Source organism: Ictalurus punctatus, chromosome 7, assembly GCF_001660625.3.
Source record: "Ictalurus punctatus breed USDA103 chromosome 7, Coco_2.0, whole genome shotgun sequence".
Taxonomy (NCBI): domain Eukaryota; kingdom Metazoa; phylum Chordata; class Actinopteri; order Siluriformes; family Ictaluridae; genus Ictalurus; species Ictalurus punctatus.
Window position 1 is genome coordinate 4,490,807 of NC_030422.2, and position 17,960 is coordinate 4,508,766.

General features: G+C 37.0%; 1 protein-coding gene across 1 annotated transcript; it reads left to right on the forward strand.

Annotated features, from left to right (window-relative positions):
• Positions 1-1,834: 1,834 nt before the first annotated feature.
• Positions 1,835-4,110, forward strand: LOC128633004 (heat shock factor protein 5-like). The gene is made up of 3 exons (XM_053681457.1): positions 1,835-1,956; positions 3,198-3,718; positions 3,959-4,110. The coding sequence occupies exons 2-3, from the start codon at positions 3,223-3,225 to the stop codon at positions 4,108-4,110; spliced, it is 648 nt and encodes a 215-aa protein (XP_053537432.1). The 5' UTR covers positions 1,835-1,956; positions 3,198-3,222.
• The last annotated feature ends 13,850 nt before the right edge of the window (positions 4,111-17,960 follow it).

Here is a 17,960-nt window from a genome sequence, read left to right on the forward strand (position 1 = left end):
AAATCAACGTGTTTTATTGTAGTTATAAAATCAGGATTACAAATTCAACAACTCAATTTGTGTGTTTAACATATTTACAATATATTTACATGAAACTCTTCCCACACTTGGAGCACAAAAACGACTTTCATGTGTAAACATGCTGGTGTTGTTTAAGATTACTCCTGTCACTAAAACTCTTCTCACACTGGGAGCAGTGATATGGCTTCTCTCCTGTGTGAATGCACTGCTGCGTTTGCAGACTGCTTTGTTGAGCAAAACCCTTCTCACAGTGTGAGCACGGATATGGCTTTCTAGGGTTAAATATCAAAAATCTAAAAGGTGTTTCTCATAGCTGACACCTAGATGAACACTCTACAGTTGGTTATATGACAGTAAGTCATTCCCTTCAAATGCTATTGAAGTTAGAAACGTGTTTAACAATGTTGTATGTAACTTTAGAGACGGTCCCTTAATTTCCTCATATCCGCGAATATCGAGCATCCAACGTCACATCAACTTTATTCCAGTCAGCCACGCGAGGGGATTAAATAACTGTAATCAAGCTTAAACTCAGACAGCTGGAAACAATAAAGTCACACCCTCACACATCACCAATACTTGAACAGGTGGAGAACAAAAACCAAAACACAGGCATGTGTCCATAGGAAACAGTCCTCATTACGTAATCTCGTGCCCTCCGGCTCTCCGTGCACATCGCAACCACAACGCCATCTGCAGGGGAGATTGTGACATGGACTTTATTGTGACATGTATTGTATTTCAAATGAAAATATTTCAGTTGAAATAAAACATTTTTCTTTTACTTTTGGCATTTGCTTGAATTTATATATATATATTATATATATATATATATATATATATATATATATATATAATATATATATATATATATATATAATTTAATGAATTTAAAGTTTACTTAATTTAACTGAAGAAACTAAGTTGAGTAATTGAACAGAGCAATTGATATTACAAATGATTTTGAGTTAAATCAACTTGGAATTTAGTGCATTGAACTTATTAATAATTGTTGGAAGGGCGGGAATGTTTAAGTTAAGTTCACTTAAGTTATCGAGTAAACATTACTTAATTTTTTTAAGGCAACCGCTTTCCTCAAATTTTTAAGTACAATCAACTTATCCGGGTTTTGCAGTGTGGTTCAGACAGCCTTCTCCGTAGTTCACTCACATAAATGTGATATTAGGACCAATATATGAACACCATGTACATACCATAGTATGTGTCACAGGATGTGCTTTGCTACATGTTTTCCGCATATTTTTTTCTTTAGGACTTACAGTTTTCTCTTCCTTCTTTTTTAAAAAAATATTTATTTATTTATTTGTTTGTTTGTTTATTTATTTATTTATTTATTTATTTATTATATATTTTTGTCTCAGTAAAATGTACTTGTGTGTTAAATTTGCCAAATGTATCATGTACCGCTGATATGGTGGAATAAGTCAATGGGGCATGCCACTTGATGATAACCCACCGCAAAATATATATATACACCTGTCAGTATATATCTTAGTTTTGAAGCTGGGATCTAAGAAACACCAATATCTCTGCCGTCGCAGAGGTAAAGTTCCTGGAACTTCTTATAAGAAATCGCTCCATGTAATACTTCTCTCTCAATGTAATGCGCACATGTCTTATATCATTGACTCCCTTCCACACAGACAGCAATACACTATGACAGCAATACACAATCACAGTAATACACTATGACAGCAATACACAATCACAGTAATACACTATGACAGCAATACACAATAACTTCATAAAATTCTAATTCTAAATTCTAAATTCTAAATTCTTGATGATTCCTACCACTCAGTGGTAAGGCCACAGTTGTCCAGAAAAGCTGAAAGACTCACGCAGCCCAGCCAGGAGCCGCCAAATTGTCGTAGAAATTAGACAACACTCGCAGACCTCTGAAGTCCTCTGAAGGTAAAAAGGTTTATTACAGAAAGATGGTTAATACAGGATAGAATAAAGCAGGATAGAATAATGAGAGCGCTCTGAAGCGCTTGTGCTGAACCACAAGCGGTATAGAAAATGGATGGATATACATTTTAGATTTCTCAATCAATCATGATTGACTGTTATGAACTCGGGAATTTCTGTAATATCCACTGAAAAGTTAAAAGTGTACAGCACAGCATTGTTTTGTCATAGGTTGATATAATCATACCTGAGTGATGAGCCTACACACATAAACATCAAAAGACAAACAGACTGCAATTCAATTAAAATGTTGGGTTTACCATATTGTAGAGTTCCAACCTGGAACCTTGAACTGACTTTTATATTAAAGTGGGGGATCAATACACACTAAAATAATACGTAATACAATAAAAACACATTTCGTTAAAATTATTTATAAAACATCAACAACAACAAAACATTACAGTTGTTATTTAACACGTGTTCACCCCGTTGCTGTGAAAGCCCTAAATTCGTTGGAGAGACACAGGGCCACAGCTTCACATTTTTGGTTTGCTAATGAAGAGTTATACATTAGCACATTTTGTCATAATTTATGGCCTAAAGCTTTTTTTCCTGCTAGAGGAATAACAGAGACCCCGCAGGCAGTATGTTTGCCACTGCTGACCTAAACGTTCAGCGTTTCTCCTACAAAACATGCCGAGTAGCATCGTCACTATTTTCCGATACATGTTAATACGCACCAGGACTTTACTTTGGGATCGGACAACGTCACAGGCACGGGTTACTCTGATTGGATAAATACACGCAAGCTCATTGAATATTCATGAATTTGTCCAGCGCCTCCACCTGCCCAGTCTCCTGAATTTAAACGCTCGAGGCTGGTGCATGCGCATAACGGTTCCTGACCAGTTTTAACAGCTCTGAGAAGCGATAAGGGATCAGAGAACTCCCAAAAGGAACCACATAGCAGGTGTATGATCTCATATACAGGAAATATTTCACACGTGATCATGTAGCTCTTAGAAATTATTTTGGGTCTGTTTTTGTTTGAATATTTAGGCTATGGTCAGGTTGCTTGACAACTCTAATGGTCAATTTTGATTACATTAATGCTATAGCTTGTTATTGTTAGTGATGTTCAGCTGTTACTGAAGATGAATGTGTTATGTGTTAGCTAGCCACCTACTATCTAGTTAGTGCTAGAGAGTAATTGTTACATTCAGTCTCTTTTTTTCACCCAGCTAGCTACAAATCTTTTTAGCTGGCATGGAAATCGATGAAGCAACTTTTGTCACCTTGATCAACCCCAACCAGTTCCCTGCCAAGTTGTGGCGTTTGGTGAACGATCCTCAGATTCACTCAATCTGGTGGGACGCCAGCGGGGAAGGAATACTTGTCCATCAGCAAGCCTTCGAAGCTGAAGTGCTATTGTCCCAACCCAGGCATTTGTCTGAGTACTTCAGAACGACAGATTTCGTCAGTTTCATTCGCCAGCTGAACCTGTACGGTTTCAGAAAAGAACGCATAGACCGTGACGTCTCAGACAAGCATCCCAACGTCTCATCCATTAAGGCCCAGCTGCACCACTTTCACAACCCGTTCTTCAAACGGGATAAGCCTGAGCTTCTAGTCAAACTAAAGCGACTCACGCCTCTCAACAAGGCCAAGCTCGCCGGGAGAGAGGTGACCAGCAGGAAATCAAAACATTTCCATCATATGATGCTGAATTCGCCACAGGAAACCTCTGGCTTAATGAAAACAGGTTGGTAGTGTTTCAACAAGCAGATCAAAGGAATAGACAGAATATATTCATTCATTCATTCATTTCAGTAACAACTTTATCTAACTTTATATAGGAATGTGTAGAAAAAAGAGAAAATAGACAAATATAAAGAGAAAGCGTACGTCATTTTGCTAGTACAGTGCCAGCTGGATAACTTTGTGGCCTCGATCATCATCTGTAGTTTTAGTTTATTAATACTTGACTTGTCTATCTGTTCAGGTTCAGTCTTGCTTGGACATCAGGGAACCCCTTACCACCTTCCCTGTAATGGCCCTCAGCAGGAGAAGGACTGCGACAGAACGTCCAAATCCTCCCAAGCATTTGTAGTGGGCCATGGTGATCCTTCTCCAGTTACATTAAACAAACACTAACGACGCTGTGCCTGTCCCTGTGTCTCACCACTTCCCAGTGGACTCGTCGAGTGCACATCCCTCCAGCGTCATGCACATGCAGCAGGGCGTCAAACCTCATCACTCACAGCACGGGTTTCACACACCAGGTGATGATGATTTAATACATTTTGTCGCCTTTATAATAGTTGTGAACTCAGCCTTAATTAGTTTAAGCATTCGATTTGCACGCTACTTTAGTAAATACTGTAGTATAGAGCATTATTCTGACGTGTAGTTTAATTTCAGTTCAATGTTTCCCACCCCCAGTGTATCAGCGCTGTAGCCCAGACGTCTTGGATTCAAAAGTGCCATGCTTTCAACAACCAGCTGCTTCCTACTCTCCTTGTGGCTATTACCCTGTGAGAACTGAGAAACCTTTTTAAGTTCATGTACTGTTCTGATCACTAAAAATGGCTAGTGTCGTTATTTTAGCCAGTGTAGGCATGTTAAGGTTTGATGGTACATGTTGCAGTATGAAGGGAATGCTGGGAGGTCAAACAGTTAAAAGTAGAACCTTGATGTGTAAATAATATTAATATGAATGTTTCCACTCATTCCTCAGGGCCACTCAGTCAGATACGCTCATCCGATTGATCAGGATCCATACTGGAAAGCAGGTGATGTTCCAGAGTCCAGGACGAGTGACATGAAAGACAAAGAGAAAGTGGACCTGGACACTATATTCAAACTGGCGGATGAAATACAGGTCAGATTAGACGATTTCCATCAAAAACAGACCCGAGTGTGTATCTGTGCTTACAGTGTAGTCAGTGCTGCCGTAGTACCATAAGGTCCAATAGTCTGAATCCAGGACCAAAAACTGTTTACACGGTTCAAGAACATACAGTGCCCTCCAATAATAATGGCACCCTTGGTAAATATGAGCAAAGAAGGCTGTGAAAATTTGTCTTTATTGTTTAAACTTTTGATCTTTTGTTCAGCCTTCTTTGCTCATATTTACCAAGGGTGCCAATATTAATGGAGGGCACTGTATGTGGTTTAAATCTCACGTTCTCATATCAATCTCATCAGAAATCATAATCATAACATAACATTTAGCATTTCTACCACACACTGTTAAGTCCTGTTGTTTTTTAATGTAGTGATGCACCAAAATGCAAAAAACAAACAAACAAAAAAAACTGTTTATTTGCATCATTTATGCAATTTTGAATAGACTTTCAGGAAAACTGAATTCGGGTACGGAAAAACTCTGTCACCATAGCGTAACCATAAAATGTTTGCGGTGTAAATCAGTGTGTAGCCACCATTGTTAATCCATATTATTCATTATATTCATTCCATATTTCTGTTCTTGCGCCTGTTTAAAATAATCAGCACATGACTGAACAAAACTTTTTTTTTGTCATGAATTTGCAGTCAGAAGTTATAGACTTGTTTGTGAGGTAATGGATTTGAGTTTATGGGTGCGTCTCAATCAGCTCCATAGTTCAGTAGTCAGGACACTGATCAGGGAGTGGACCATTTGAAGGGCTGTCTCAATTGAGAAATCCTACCAGTGTGCACTGGAACGTTCGCTCCCTAAAAATCCCACAATGCACCACGAAAACCAAGGAGCACAGACGTTCACTATTTTCCCATACTGAAAATGACGCCATGTTTTCAGAAGCCTTTCTGATCGAAAAATATGGCGGACGAATGCTGTTGTTGTAGATCTCAAATGATTACTTACATTAGCGATTTTTAACTTTATTTGATGATGATTTATTTGTGATGTTTTACAACATTTTTTTAAATGATTTTAAAAAAATCTACTAACTAGTCTACGATCCTACTTGAAGTACCATGACAGACAAATGAATATGACATAATGTTAGAAAGATGTCCATCCTGCATGTTGTGGTTAAGTACCAGTGGTGATGTTTTACAACGCGAGTACGTAATCATGTTACCGGAAACTGAGTCATTAGTGTCCTAATGTGTAGTGAGTCAGGGTCTTTACCAGGGCCCGAGCTCATGTACACCATATACTGATTCACCACCTAGGGATCTAGGGAGCTGATTGACACGCACCCTACTGTATGTTTTGTGTAATGTGAAACATTAATGTTGGTCTTTTCTATATATTTTATTTATTCAGGTTGAAGCTGCCGCAGGGACCAGTTACCTGATAAGACAGCTTGACTAGGGAGCACATTTTATTTAGAGTGTAGTGTTAATTCTTTGCTCTCTTATAATGCACGATATCTTTTTACAGCTACAGTTTTGTGTGTTCTTTTATTTGCTCATGTCTAAAGCACTTTGTTTATTAAACAGTGTTTGACATGTAATTATAAATGATTAAAACACAGCTTTTAAAATAATTTCCTTTAAAAAGCATTTGTGCCTGTCTTTTATTTAAGATAACTTAAACAAAATGCTTGATGTAATTATTATACTTATTAGATTTAAATATTATTTTTAGCTGTAGTTTGATTCAATAACAGTAATATTTTTATGGCATCTTAAATATTTTAAAAAATAGTCATATTTTAAAGCTGGTATGTAATGGAGAGACGTGAGCACACTGAAGCACTTGATTTATTAAAACTGATTTATTCAATGAAACCATTTCTCGCTTTCTATTTCTATTCACTCATGTGATGAGCTGCTGGAAATAAGCTATGAGCTATGCTGATACCGCTGTCTAAGAATAAATTTAAGAGACATAAACACAGTACATGATTTGATTATGCACAGGCATGCATCAGTTCTTTGTGGTGTGATGGTGGCGTAGAGCATCTATAAAAGTTAATTCAGTGCCACAGAGGTTTAAAGAACAGAGACTGATCAGACTTTACAAAGAACTAACAAGTTGATGATTTTAAGTTGATCACTATATACTTACAATACATGTATCAACAAAACAGTTGCAGGTTGGTAAGAAATTAAACACAGAATTACATTATAGTCGTTCCCTCAGTAACCTCACGTTTTTCCTCTTTCTTTAAGTTAACAAAACAAAACAAATAAACGCACATTGTCATACTAGTGAGAAACCAGAAAACTAAGAAAACCAGAAAAGTCCTCTGTCCTGGAGACTTTCCTAAAGTGGAAATCTTACTGACACTTACAAAGCGCTGACGCTGTTACAGAAAATTAATCAACACCTTCTGACCAATCAGATTCAAGAACTGAACAGTGCTATGGTATAATAAGTGATCATACTAAATAATATATATAGTACTTAGTAATAATATTGACTATATACAACTTAATAATAATAATTATATATATATATATATATATATATATATATATATATATATATATATATATATATATATATATATATTATATATATATAAACATGCACACACAGGAACACCGGAGACCAGAAACAAACAAAAGAGAAACTAGGATAGCATATAAAAAGAATAGTGCAGGAGAGCCATTAATGAGACACCATTAGTGAGACTTCCTTTGACAACATTTTCATGTTATTTTTCTCCTAAGAAGAGCAGTGGTGTAGATTCACATTTATTTACTTGGCAGCAGTTTTGTACAATTATTTAAACAGTAATGTTTTGAAATGTCGTTAAGTGGTTGGATAATCCATATAACCAAGCTGTTCCAACATCTGTTGCAGTACTAAGATGCAGAAGATTCATTTTATCTGGTGCAAATCTTAGGACCAAGAACCTGACCAAGAGGAAGCCTATTTCTTCAGGCAGATTATAGAATTGCAGAACACTGCAAGCGAAATAGAGTGAGTGTGCAAATCGAAATAGGCAAAGAAATTTAATGTTCTTAAATGACTTCAACCCAATTAAGCATTCTTTTCACTTACTGAAGGCAAAATTGAAGGCAGAAAGACCCACAAACAAGCAGCAACTGAAGGAGGCTGCAGTAAAGGCCTGGTAAATCGTCTCAAGGGAAGAAACTAAGCATTTGATGATGTCAGTAGGTCATTGACTGCAAAAGATTTGTATTCAAGTATTAATAATAATAATAATAATAATAATAATAATAATAATAATAATATTTATAAGTGTATTCGTTTGTTCAATTACTCAGTTCACTGTGAAAATGGAGGGACTCTGTAAAAGTCTCTGTAATATCTCTGTAATTCCTAAACAGTTAATGCAATATTTTTGTTAAACCTCTTGAATTAAAGCTGAAAATCTACACTTCAATCACTGCTTCATTTCAAATCACAAAAACTGTGGTGGTGTACAGAGGCAGAATAATGAAACTCGTGTCACTGTCCAAATACTTATAGACCTAACTATATCTATTAAGGGTTCAACATAATGACATTATCTGTATCTATAATTGTTTAGTGTATCTGCATCTGTATGCAGATTTAACACCCCACCCCACCCCAAATAATAGTGCATCTCCTATTTGTGATTGTATTTGTGTCTGTTCAGAACATTTTATTTGTTCATTGCAAATAATGTATTCATATTCAGTTACTGTAATAACTAAAGTAGAGGTGTTAATTCTTTTACCGGAAGTAATGATGGCTGCTCACGACACTCCTCTTCAGGAGTAAAGCTATCAGGAACAAGGCAACAAAATTTAGTATACTCCACATCTGTATCAGCATCTGCCTGTATATGATTGTGTGTGTATAAATAAGTGATAAGCCTCACTGTAGTAGTATTTTTCTGGAATATACTGGTTGTAACCATATCATGATTCGTCATTCATGTTTCGTCTTCAAATCAGCATCCTGCAGAGGACTTATAGTGGCACAACTACAGTATAGAAGCCATGCATAGAACAAAAGTATTACAAAATCATTACGAAATTAAAAATCTCAAAATCGAAATTAGTTTATCTCTCAAAGTTAGCATAGCAACTGTACGATTACAAATGGACTGCAAGAAACTTTCAGGTCATTTTAAATACTTGGTTATGCCTGATGGGCTTGTAAATGCTCCTTCTGTCTTTCAGAGAATTTCTGAATCGATGTCATACACTGATGATGTCCTGATCTAGTCCAAGACCAAGCATGAATATGTACAACAAGTACATGCAGTCCTACAAAAACACGTAGAAATCAACCTGTTCCACTAGAGAACTGGTAACATCCAGCTTGGTCAATCCTCTACCAGACCACCAGAGGGCGCCCGTCCAATGAGTTTTGAAAGAATTATTTGTTATTTATTGTCATTTCCTGTTTGTTCCTTATATAAAGCATATGGACTTCAGCTTTGTTATAAAGCTTTATATTTTGTCCCCTCACTTGTGTAAGTTCTGATTTTGTCTTGATAGTCTAAAGTCTGTGTAAAACTCTGCCTTGCCTTGCCTCGCCTCATTTCTGCCTTTTGCTGCCCTCTGATTTGTGACTTATTGACCATGTCTGCCTTCCTAACCATATTATTAGAATGTGATTTAAAGTTTGTATTCTCAGAGAGTTACTGGTAGTTGACCTGGAATGTTCTGACCCTGCCTTTTGTCTTAATAAAAGACAAAAAAATAAAAACTCTGTTCCAAGAGTACTCATATAGACAGGGGCAGACTTAGGGTGGTGGGCTTGAACCATTGTTGGGGCCCTATACATACACCAGGACATAAATTTATAACTGGTCCAGCCAGAAAATGTAAGGATGCTATAACACAAAACAGCAGCTACTATAATAGCATGATGGCATGGCATTAGCAAACATTTTATTATATACATCCCCAATCAAGAAAAAGTTGGGACAGTATGGAAAATGCTAATAAAAACAAAGAGGAGTGATTTATAAATGTAATTTGACTTGTGTTTAAACAAAAAACATATAAAGACAGGGTATTTGATGTTTTACCTAATCAACTGCATAGTTTTTGAAGGTAAACGTTTATTTTGAAACTGATGCACGCAACATGTTCCGAAAAAGTTGGGACAGGGGCAATTTAGGACTAATAGCAATGTGACGAGTTGAAGTGAGAAGGTGATGTGAAACAGTTGAGGCAATCATCTAATCATAGTATATAAGGAGCCTCCAAAAAAGGCCTAGTCCTTAAAGAGCAAGGATGGGTCGAGGCTCAACTATCTGCCAAAAGAGGCGTCAGTGAACACTTTGAGATAAACATCCCCAAAGATAAATCGGTAGGAATTTGGGCATGTCACCTTCTACACTGCACAATATAATTAAAAGATACCCGGAATCTGTCAAATCTCTGTGAGTAAAGGGTGAGGCCGAAAACCACTTCTGAATGTGCGTGATCTCCGATCTCTCAGACATCACTGTCTTAAAAACCGTCATGAGTCTGTAATGGAGATCCTGACATGGGCTCAGGAATACTTTGGTAAACCTTTGTCAGGCAACACCATTCGCCGCTGCATCCACAGATGAAAGTTAAGGCTTTACTATGCAAAGCAGAAGCCGTACATCAACACTGTCCGGAAGCGCCACCCACTTCTCTGGGCTCGGTCTCCTCTGAGATGGACAGTAGCACAGTGAAATCGTGTTTCAAATAATTCAATTCAATTCAATTCAATTCAATTTTATTTGTATAGCGCTTTTTACAATAGACATTGTCTCAAAGCAGCTTTACAGAAATATCAACATGGTATACAGATATTAAAGGTTCGAATTTATCCCAACTGAGCAAGCCACTGAGTGGTGACGGTGGCAAGGAAAAACTCCCTAAGATGTTTTAAGAGGAAGAAACCTTGAGAGGAACCCGACTCAGAAGGGAACCCATCCTCATCTGGGTAACAACAGATAGTGTGAAAAAGTTCATTATGGATTTATATGAAGTCTGTATGGCGTTAAGAGCAGCCGTAGTCCCAGCAGTCTGGAATTAAAGAAGATTTGAGCTCCATCCAGAGGCAGAGAGGATCTGGATCTCTAGTATCTCCATAAATTCGTGTGGGGCTCGGCGAAAGGAGAGAGGGAGAAAAAAGATAATTTTTTAATAATAATTTTTGGAAATTTTCAAAACAGCTCTCATGTTCTCTGGGCCAAAGAGGAAAAGGACCATCCAAGCTGTTATCAGTGTCAGGTCCAAAAGCCAGTGTCTATGATGGTATGTGGGTGTGTCAGTGTCCATGGCATGGGTAACGACATTCTGTCCAGATTACAAGCACATGGTTGCATAAGCAGAGAGTTCGGGTGCTAGCATGGCCTGCCTGAAGTCCTGACCTGTCTCTTATTGAGAATGTGTGGCGCATTTTGAAGTGCAAAATAAGGCAATGACGGCCCTGTACAGTTGTGCAGCTGAATAAATGCATAATGGACAAATGGGGGAAAATTCCACTTGCTAAACTTAACCAACTTGTGTCTTCACTCAGCATCATGGGTATTGCTTTCTTTTACTTTTTAATTACTTCTTTCCTTTTTTCATTCTACCATGCTCAGAGACAAGATGACATAACAAGGGCAAGATGACAAGATTACAGTATAATAGCTGTTGACAGTGCATGTCTCAATCTTTACTGGCTACTGCAAGAGAGTACACTACAAGAGAGTGTGATGCGCTTTCATTCTTATTTCAATCTAATCTAACGATATTATTGTCTGTTTAAGAGCCTTGGGGGTCTGTCTATGCAGACATCATAAGGATGATGGGAAACAGGTAAATGGCCTCTGGAGCCATATTCCCCACCCCCATAAACAAACAGCAGGTATACAGTGGCAGCTAATGTGCATTAAAGATGGGTAATTTCTACTGAAACAATGGAATTTATTTGTATGTGTCTGTGCTCATTCCCATTCCAAAATCTCCAACATCTCAGCTCAAACATGTCCACACACACACACACACACACACACACACACACACACACACACACACACACACACACACACACACATATATATATATATACGTGTATAGACGAGGACGCGGGCAGCCTTCCGGACAGTTCCCTCAAGTTCCCTGCCTCCCCAGGGGAACAACGTGTTCCCAACCCTTCGCCCAAACCCCTCTACTGGACAGAAAAAAGACCCTATCCCTATCAAGGACTGAGGGGAGTGCGAACAGGACAGGTCCGACTCAGGAAGGGGAATCCGTGTCGCTCTTTGACAGCCTGACAGGCTCAACAAAGGCTCAATTCCACCGGGAGATACGAGCAAAAAAACCCATGGTATGCAAACACAACAGGACCCGAAAAATATACCCACCAGGTCTAAGGTTTCCTCTGACACGGACAGGAAATATTCCTGTGGTAAAGCATTCCAGGATTTTTTTTCTTACTGTCAGGGTTACAGAGGAGTTCGAATATACTGTAATACATACTAGGCTTACAGCAAGACCTATGTGACTACTGAGAAAAATGTAACAGTTCTTTAGGAGAGAAATATAAAAAGACAGGTGTATGACTTTCATTGACTTCGCTTAAGACTCACCTCACAAGTATAGTTGGTTCTATGTGGAGATTGAGCAAACTGTATGTATGATAAGTGCTGTTTACACTGAAGTCCTAAGAGGTGAACCACAACAAAATCCATTACTCTGCATTAAAGCAGAACAACTGGATGCAGTGTTGTATATATTTATTTGCAGTTAGAATAATGAAAATATTTTTTGATAATAGTTCCAGATATTTTAAGAGCCTACTGACAGTAGGTTCATATAAATGTATTTTTATTGCATTACCTTTTTGCATTTAATTACAAAATAAATAAGATTATTTTGTGTTGTAAACAAATGTGTTTAAATTTTTCCAATGTGTTCATCAAGAATGAATGATATGGCATTAAAATAATTACTGGGTGAATAATTTCAAAGCTGAATGTAATTCTTTTTTCTTCTTATTAAAAGTATTATTGGATTTGGATGTGTTTGTACCTGGTTAAATAAATGATTAGACTTGGTTAAATTCTGACTTATTCTGAAATTATTGTCTCTAGTAGATTACGTTAAATCCTTGTTACCGCAAATCTGCGACCAGGTTAGTACAGGCTAAAATCCAGGTTTAGGTGGAGCATTGGGGCACGCCAACTGAGATTTTAGAGTCCAGGCTAACAACTTGGCGTTAAGTGTACTTAGTGTGTACAGGCTCAATAGGAAATTTCCGTTTAGGACAACAAAGTTGATCGACCAAGTCTAAATAGGATCAAGTCTGAACCTCTGATTATTGTAATATTTTTCTAGTTAAGTGTACATAGGAATCTGTGGCATGATTATATTAAGCTAATTTTAACTCAGATATTATTGGTCTATCTCTGTAAATTTAGTGGTCATGACCTCTGACTAGAAATAACGTTACTATAATTTAGTGTTCCTATCTAAGGGGACTAAGCAAGGAATTTTTTAGAAAAGGGCAAGTATGGGCGGCCATCTAAATAGTATTACTCAATTACCTCTGGCTAATGACCAGGACTGGTGAGTTTGTGACCGTGAGATCCGCGTACACGACCGGTACGAGACTCTGAGCGACATGGAATCCGAATGAACGAGCACAATTTAAACTATAGAATAAACTAGAATTAATCAAATGTAAAAAATCAAAAGTATTTACAGATCTGCGTTCTACAAATAATTAGGAAACAAATACAACACTGAGGTTTTTACAATTGGAGTCAGATTTAATTTAAGACAGAGTCAAACAGAATTGGAACAACAAATTTAATGATCTAAATGTATTCGCATCGCTTAAGAAAAGACAGGAACACGCAGGAATCCTTCTACCACGTCACTGGATACCGTCGTTGGACCGGTGAGTGGACCCTTACATAACCAACATTTAGAATTATTACTTAAACATAACCTATACTGTATGTATAATCAATATTTAGAAGCATAATCTAAAACCATAGAACACTTTTTAATCGAGTTATATTCTAAGTGTGTTCAGAGCTAGACGACTTCTATGTTTTACTGCACAGCAGGTGTTTTGTCTACAACAGCTTCACTCTATGGCAATAAATTAGCAATTAGACATTCACCAAAACTGTGTTTCCAATCAAAGCCCTTTAAGCTTGCAAACCAGTGTCAAAATAACAGATCAGACTTCCAGGATGAAGTGTACCAGGCTGGGACTAAAGCCAGAAAGTCATTCATGTATAAGGGTCAATTTATAAAGGTAAAAACCTTGTCCTGATGAAACCTTTCAGAAAATACCACTGACAACGCATGCGTCACAAATATAAGATATCATATATACATTATTAAGGCGATGGAGATTGGTTTGTTTTTAGAAAGAAAAGATTAATACCCCGCCTACAGATAAATTTACTGTTTGAGAAAAGTATATAAAGGCTTGTGTGTGTGTATAATTCAGACTTTCTGCAGACTGTCTCACTTTACTGTTTCAATGAAGTTTAATTACTTTTTGACATCTACAAACCCTCTTTTTCTGAAGTTTTTTGTTAGGCTGGAAAGATTGTTTTCCATGACAAAATCCACCAACATCCCAGAGTTGAAGCTGTTCTGTACTGAGGAATGACCTAAAAATTCCTCCAAGCCGATGTGCAGGACTGATCAACAGTTACCGGAAACATTCAGTTGCAGTTAATGATGCACAAGGGGATCACACCAGATACTGAAAGCAAAGATTCACATACTTTTTCCACTGAAAGATATTTAATATTGAATCATTTCCTCAATAAATAAATGAACAAGTATAATTTGTTTAACTGGGTTCTCTTTATCTACTTTTATTTATTTTTTTTACTTTTAATGTTTTAGGTGATATTTATGCAGACATATTGAAAATTCTAAACTGTTCACAAACTTTCAGGAACCACTAAATAATAAATTAACCAATAATAAAATAACTAAATAATAAAATAACCAATAAATAACTAAATAATAAAATAACCAATAAATTGCCTGGCATATTAAAAAAAGCAATATTACATTTAAACAGTGTGCAAGAAAACAGAATTCACAGAATGTGGAATTATCAGAATGTGTGTATTTCCTAGAAGACTTTAACTTGAAAAATCTAAACAGAAAAAATTCTCTCAATACCAAAAAAAAAAAAAAAAAAAAAAAAAAAAAAAATGCAAACATCTTTTATTTATTTATAACATTGCATTAGTGCAGAAGGTCTTCTGGGGGAAAAAAGCAATATATTCCTAAAATCTGAACATAACATGGATGCAAGGCGCCACCTCATCGGATCTAAAAAGGGAGGAAGAAAATGTCTTTATATAGTGACTACAGTTAAATGAAACATATCACTAACATGCAGAACTTTAATTTATGTAAATAACATACAATGTATAACAATTACATTAAATTATACATTGAATACACATTAGTGACCCTTTATAACTGTACAACAGGGGTCGGGAACCTATGGTTCGTGAACCATATATGACTTTAAATTACTGCCAATGGCTCAACAGTGGAGGGGTGGGGGCACGAAAGCCAGTGTGTCAATTCAATTTTCCAGTCCGAATTGACAGACGATTTTGCATATTTGGAAGTCACATTAACGGTAAGCAGTGTTCAATTTACTCTTACTTACATAGGGCATGTTTTATTCATTTACCATTTGACGAAACTATTAAAGTTAGTTAAATGAAGTCCAAGTGCCACCTACAAGCAAAATGTGTAATGGCCTTTATTACATTACCACTTTTGATAATTATGCAATCATAGTAAAGCCAATAACTAATAACAAGTAGACATAAAAACGTCAGAAAATGTGTTAACCTTTCTCTGGGTCTTTAAAGAAAAATATATAACTTTTTGGGGTTTTTATGGCTCTGCCAGCTGAAAAGGCTCCTGACCGCTGGTGTACAAGGTGTGTATTTATATTGCTATTAGTCAATAAAGAACTAAAGTCATAAAAATGTTATGGATGTTATGGATCTTTGAATCTGCCATAAAAAAAAGTGCAAGTGAATGCATTTTAATCTGCAAAAAGCACAAAACTTATATTTACCGTGTAATTGTCCCATTTTTTTTCAGGATCATAATGCTCCCAGCGGCTGGCAGGAAATATGTGTTTGTTTTTTTCATACCAGCTCCTCAAAACCACTTTTCCTGCATGAGTCTTTAAACACACACACACACACACACACACACACACACACACACACACACACACACACACACACACACACACAAATTAACATCTGTGGACAAGATTCCATGTCAAACAGACTTATGTGAAATGTTCATTATGATGAATGGTTATTGGACTTAATGTTTAGATCACACCATGCCTTTACCTCATCTTTCTCAACTGTAGCATCATTTACCAATCGGATATCGTCATGAACATCAAAACTGAAAAGTGGTCCTGGATTAAGACACACAATTTGCTCTTAGCATTAAAATTGATACAGGTCAAGTGCTTCAGTTCACATCAAACATCAGTACAGGGAAAAATGTGATCTCTGTGACTTTAATTGTGGCATGGATGTTGGTACCAGAAGGGCTGGTTTGAGTATTTCAGAAAGTGCTTATCTCCTGGAATTTTTACAAACAGCACTCTCAAGAGTTTAAACAGAATGGTGTGAAAAGCAAAAAACATCCTGTGTATGGAGGGTATCCAGGCTGAAACAGCTTATTGAGTGAGATCAGAGGAGAATGACCAGACTGGTCTGAGCTGACAGGAAGTCTATAGTAACTCAAATAAGCACTCTACAATCTTGGTGAGCAGAAAAGCATCTCAGAACACAAAACACATCAAATATTGAGTTGGACTGGCTACAACTGCAGAAGAACACATCAGCTAACTGTCAGTCAAGAACAAGAAACTGAGGCTATCATGTGCACAGAATCACTGAAACTGGACAGTTGAATACTAGAAAAAGACCAGGTGATGGTCAAGTTTGGGTGAGCCTGTGCCCATGATAGCCTCGGATTCCTGTTCTTGGCTGACAGGAGTGAAACCCAATGTGGTTGTAAAGAGTGATTATTTGAGTTACTATATCCTTCCTGGCAGCTCAAATTAAATTGGCTATGGTCATCTGACCTCTCTTATAAACAAGGCATTCCACCCACAGATGTGTAACTCAGTCAATGTTTTTTGTTGAGTAATTTTGAGGGGACAGCAAATTTACACTGTTACACAAGCTGTACACTCACTACTTTACATTGTAGCAAAGTGTCATTTCTTCAGTGTTGTCACATGAAAAGATATAATCAAATATTTACAAAAATGTGAGGGGTGTACTCACTTTTGTCAGATACTGTATGGGATGACAATGAGGTGTAAGTGAGCACCCTGTTTTATTTAAAGAACAGCGATCTATCAAAGTCTGGTAGTTACAACACGTTTTGGGAAGTGTATCATGGGATTAGTCGTTGATCATCGGGCTGGAAAAGGTTGCAAAACCATCTTTAACGAGTTTGGACTCCACCAATCTACAAAGATCACGCCAAGAGCAATAGGTCTACTTAGGGCTACACAATTAATTGAATATTGATCTTGATTATGATTTTGACTGCCCACGATTACATGAACATGATCGACTGCGATACTGATGTTTAAATTCGTCCTCCGCTCATAGAAAACTCTGCTGCACATCAAATCAAGCGTTTCCTAAACTTACAGCCAATCACCATAGAGTGGCGCAGGGATGATGTCATTTTGTACGCCAAAACCTGGAAACGAGTTAGCATTTTAACCCTTTCGGTTCCATTGTCTTGAAGTCAATGGGCTTTTTTTTTTTAATGGGATTTTGGTTAAAACCCTGAAATAAAGTCTGTGGTGAACACAAGCTCAAAATATTTTCACGTTTTGTTCTACGACACAAAATACACCAGTAATACCCCACTCGTGAGTTTTTAAAGCTTTTACGTGTATTGAAAAGGACAGTTTCTAACATGTTGCTAAATGGAACTACAGACGTTGTCAGGAACATTAAATGTCATCACGTCGAACAGGAAAAAACTTTGCAGATAAACTGGTTCAGGTCCGCTGTGCACAATTCCCAAAAAACATGGATGAAGATTCATCCACAGAGTAAATCCATATTATGGAA

Bases quoted from the DNA above. Each gene is read 5' to 3' on its own strand.
- LOC128633004 (XM_053681457.1), top strand. From the start codon at position 3,223: ATGGAAATCGATGAAGCAACTTTTGTCACCTTGATCAACCCCAACCAG. The intron at 3,719-3,958 runs GTTGGTAGTGTT...CTATCTGTTCAG, and splicing joins CTCTGGCTTAATGAAAACAG to GTTCAGTCTTGCTTGGACAT.